The 4,763-nt window shown below is 39.0% G+C and overlaps 1 protein-coding gene across 2 annotated transcripts in view; it reads left to right on the top strand.

Moving 5' to 3' along the window:
* ctdp1 (CTD (carboxy-terminal domain, RNA polymerase II, polypeptide A) phosphatase, subunit 1) overlaps positions 1-4,430 on the top strand; it is a 64,106-nt gene extending 59,676 nt beyond the window's left edge. For both annotated transcript variants that reach the window (XM_035681264.1, XM_035681263.1), the window contains exon 13: positions 1,783-4,430. In XM_035681264.1, the coding sequence (XP_035537157.1) occupies positions 1,783-1,960 (178 nt within the window). In that variant the 3' untranslated portion in view covers positions 1,961-4,430. The remainder of the gene's footprint in view (positions 1-1,782) is intronic.
* The last annotated feature ends 333 nt before the right edge of the window (positions 4,431-4,763 follow it).

Here is a 4,763-nt window from a genome sequence, read left to right as displayed (position 1 = left end):
TCTGTTTTGAACCTCGGTACTCTTTTGGTACTGACTGAAGAGTGTCCATAGCACAGACTATTGAAAAATGTCAAGTACTAAAAGCTGGAATCGAGTGCTTGCTCAGACTCTTAATTTGCAATGACTTCTTTATTGGAAGGTTATATTCGGTTCTGTAATTATGCCGTTAATTGAGACACAGCATTTTTTTCCTGATTTTAATGTGACCATATCCAGAGTGGTTTGGATCTTTAGTGCATCATGGGCCCCATTTGTACTTAAATTTTATGAGATTTGGATTTCTTCTTTTTTTTTTTTTGCGTCACTTCGCTTTCTTTTCCCAAAGGCATCACCGTCTTATGTCCTCTTCTTTGCTCTTCATAACCATCTTTACCTCTCCTCCCTCTGTATTTTCCCGATTGCTCTGAATACCTCATCAACACTGTACTGCTTTGTTCTTTAACATTGGAGGGCCTTCTCCTAGCAGCTCCTCTCAGTCCTTCAGCTCGGAGGGAGTTTGGCTGCACATTGCATACAGTCTGTATGGAGAGCAAGCCCTTGTTAATTGCATTGTGGTATTCTCCAGGGGATGTGGCTGTGCTGAACAAGCAGTGCAGCAAATTTTTCACTTTCTTTTTATGTTTTCTTTTTTTAACTGGGGATTGTATTGCTTTCATATACCAGAGAAACAACTGGTCTTTTATTTTTTCATTCATTATTAATCACTATTTATTGACTACATCTCGAGAGCTCACTTTGTGAGCTAGAGAACATCCATTTGAGATTTGATTCAGATACGTACATGACCAGTCAGCAAATATTTCGATGATGACGCCTCTACAAACTCCTGGACAACACTTAGAACTAGATCTTTTTCTTGCCTTGCATTCATTCAGAAACTTTCTGATTTTGGTGCTTTTGATTCCCAGAAGCCACCATGTCTTTTTAATTAGAAAATTGAAAGCAGAGACCGCTGGCAGACCATAGAGTTACAGTCATACGATCAGGTGTGGGAATGGTTCGTGTCTGTCTTAAAGGAAAATTAGCTATTTTTCAACCTGGTCTTATTCTGCGGTAGGGCTGCAACTTACTTTAATTCTCATTATCAATGAATCTGTCGATAATTTTCCTGATTAATTGATCAGTTGTTCGGTCTATAAATTGTCAGAAAATAGTGAAAAATGTTAATCCCTGTTTCCCAAAGCCCAAGGTGACATCCTAATATGTCTTGTTTCATCCACAACCCAAAGATATTCAGTTTACCTTCATAGAGGACTACAGAAACTAGAAAATATTCACATTTAAGAAGCTGAAATGAGAGAATTTTGGACATTTTTCTTCTCAAAAAAAAGGTACAGCTCTAGACTCCAGCAAAACATCATATTCGGGTAAGCAGCACAAGCCTCCTAAAGCTTTCCCAATAAACTTTGATTATACATACATCAGTTCAGATGCTGGCTTAACAATTGTAGCTAACTACATAGGAATCTGTTTCTGTCTAGCTTTTTGGTTAGCCAGCTAGCAAACGATCAGCTCATTAGTTTATTCATAAAAGACGTACCCAGTTTTCTGGTTTGTAGTCCGTTTTAGGGGTCAACCACATACAGCATTGACTATTGGTTGAGGCTGCAACTTCGCCAGTCAAAGTTCCCCGATGTTGAACAAAGCTGAGATGCGAACCTGCTTCTCCACCAGAATGTTTGTTTAGCTCCATAGAATGGAGGTGAACAGGAACAACATTTTGCAGATGTCTATTTGGGATTAAAGGTTTACTTTCTAAATCATCCTTTGTTATCTCTGTAGGGGCCACAAACGCAAGCTTGATGAAGCCAAGGAGGAGGAGGACGACGAGAAGAAAGAGGAGGCTGAAGAATCTGCTGACGAGTCTTCTAAAGACTCCAACGAGGAAGAAGGCGGCAGCAGCTCAGAGGCGGACGAGATGGCCGCAGCCCTCGAGGCAGAGCTCAATGACTTTATGTGACGTGGAAAATGAAGGGACTTAGTCACAGGAAAAGGACAAAACAAAAAACATCTGCCCTGGTCGCCCCTACAAGCGGTACCTAAAAATCCTATTTTTCTGCTTCGGAATCAGTGTGTACTTAGGATGTATGAGCCATGAGTGTGTTCTGTAATAAAAATGAATGTCCTGTACAGAAATGACTTGCTGTGTAAATAAAGGCTTAGATTTTTTTGTAGCATTGATATATGGCCTTTTTGGCATAAAACTCTTTGATGTTAACATTTTATTGTAAGATATCAAACCATAGGAGACATGAAATTTGATACTTTTTTTTTGTTTTACTTTTTTCTATTTCAATTTTTATATTGATGAGGAAAAGATAAATGAAATTATAAACCGTACATTTTGCTGGTCGTACATGCCAAAGAGTTTGGAATAGGTTTCCCAAGGCCTGCAGCTAAATATTTTACTCTGGACTTCCAGTTTTACTTTTCTTTTGGCCTCAACTGTTTTTTAGGGTCATAAATGCAACCAGCGGATCTAGACGTTTGAATGTGTTTACTTGAGTCATTTCTTCCTCCTCATGATGTTTGTACTTTTGATAACATATTAGTAAAGTAAGCTTCTGAGTCTTTGTGACAACCAGCCTCTTGGTGCACTATCACCGTGAACTGAATCCCACTGAACTCCCAGTTTGTCGGTTTCCGTTCAAGTGTTCGCTCACCTTTCCCATTTCAACCCACCTCTACTATTGATATTGTTCAGTTCAGGACAGACACTCTCACTCGGCCTCTGCTTGTTTACACTGGAGTTTATACCTTGTGAAGTCCTGTTGCCTCAAAGGGTAGGTTCACTCAGAGTACCAAAAAAAAATCCTTTTGTTATGTAACTATGCAGATAGATGCTTTTGAGGTATAAATCTCTACCTCTACCCTAGTACAAGGCCCCAGGGCTAGACTAAGCAAACGTTTGGGGGATTTATTTTTTAATAATTTTTCAATAATTGTTTTTTCCCAGTCTTGATTCTTCCTGAGAAATACATTTAAATAATACTGGTTGTGGTTTCCCAATTACTTTGTGCTGACAAACATAATCGCTACCCGGATAATGTTCATGTGTTTTTGAGTAAATCAAGCACTACATTTATCTTTTACACATCCCGAGTCCAATCCATGGTTAGGGTTTAGGCAACAATAACATTTTCTACAGGAATGATTGGTCCAATTTGCAGTGATTGGACAAAATGGCAATGTTGAATCTGCATTATTTGTTGTGATCGCAATACAACTTCTTGGAGGGAGCGATTAAACCAAGACATGAAATACAAATCATCATGGCCAATTTTGAGTAACATCGTGAGTGAACAGTTTCTAATTTTATGATAAAGAATTTTACTCCTCTGGAAAGTCGCAACAGTGACTTTTTTATTTTGTCTTAACTCTGGCGTGTAAACAGAAATGCAGCATTCATATATCTATAGTTGCCGGATGATATTGTATTAATGCAAACGCCAGATTCAGCATTTTTGTCAGGGCCTTCTGTGTAGGGATTTCCAGGCAAATATTTTTTTCTATGGCGTGGTCTCCAGTGGTCTCCGTATGAATCTGTTAGTGGTGCTCACAGCATTAAAAAGCTCTATTTAAAAGAGTCAATAGTGAAAACCTTTGACAGTGAGTTACAAGGGTTGTGCAGAGTAACAAGGACATTGGTTCTGGAGACTTTGGATTGCTTTTAAAAATCTATTTAATGATGGGAACACCAGAAGGAAGCTTCCCTTCTGTTGTATTGGGACAGAAATATCTCCATGTTAGATACCAGAGGTAAAATATGTTTTGGTCATTTGAGTGAACAAACCCTTTAAACCTGCATGAGGCAAGATGCTTATACGCTATAAAAATGCCAGCCCAAATTGACTTTCTTCCCCAAATGAAATATCTTTACTTTCTTTAGAGGATTCACAAGCATCTCATCGCTTTAATGTTCATTGGTTGAAACCAGCCTGGGTGACATATATGACCTTGCTGCGTGCACTTTACTAACATCACACATTACAGGATTTTTGTGCATTCAACATCTAACACTTCCATCTCACTGTCTTTTGGAACCACCATCAAGCAAAGTTGCCTAGTGCTTGTACCAAGGTTGCTTACATTCAGCGCTAATGTTTTCCGTCTGTCACCCATAGCATCACTCAAAAGAGTTCTGCAGGTGCAAGATCTTCCTTCTCCTGCATTTAGGCTATAGAAATAAATGACTGTCCTAAGGCAGGACAGCAGGTGCCTGTTTGAATCTTTGCCCAATAAATGATTTACCTTCACCATCTACAGTAAACACAATATCAACATGTTACAGTGACAGTCATGCTGTTTGGGTTTGTTTGTCTGTGGTGGTTTTATCATGAGTTTCAATCAAACTGACATGTAAAGTATTTGTAAAGTCTATTTCCTACTTGACCCTGAGAGAAAAGATACTTTAATGAAATAAAAAAATTTCCAAGTAACACAACTGGATCTGGCATTCTTTTTTTGAGGATGACATGCATGAAATACTCGCTATTTTCAGTATTCCCTAATTACTAAATCGTACTCCAGATAAAGCCCATTAGCCCTTTGCCGCCTCTTCTTTGCTAGGTTTTAAACATTAGACTCATGATGTGAATGGCGCTATGAGACTCCCACCAGGACACGCTACTCACTTAATGGGCTCTGTGTCATGAAAACCATACCAGAACCATTAGGCCTCGTTCCATCGTGTCACTCGGGTTGATACATGTGTTGCAAATGTGCTGCAACCTGCGAGGAAGCGCTTATTTTTTTCTCCTTGT

Source organism: Morone saxatilis, unplaced genomic scaffold (assembly GCF_004916995.1).
Source record: "Morone saxatilis isolate NCDOM2014 unplaced genomic scaffold, NCSU_SB_2.0 Contig9, whole genome shotgun sequence".
In the NCBI taxonomy this organism is placed as follows: Eukaryota; Metazoa; Chordata; class Actinopteri; family Moronidae; genus Morone; species Morone saxatilis.
The sequence above is the reverse complement of the archived record's forward strand: the minus strand, read 5'-3'. Positions and strand labels throughout refer to the sequence as shown.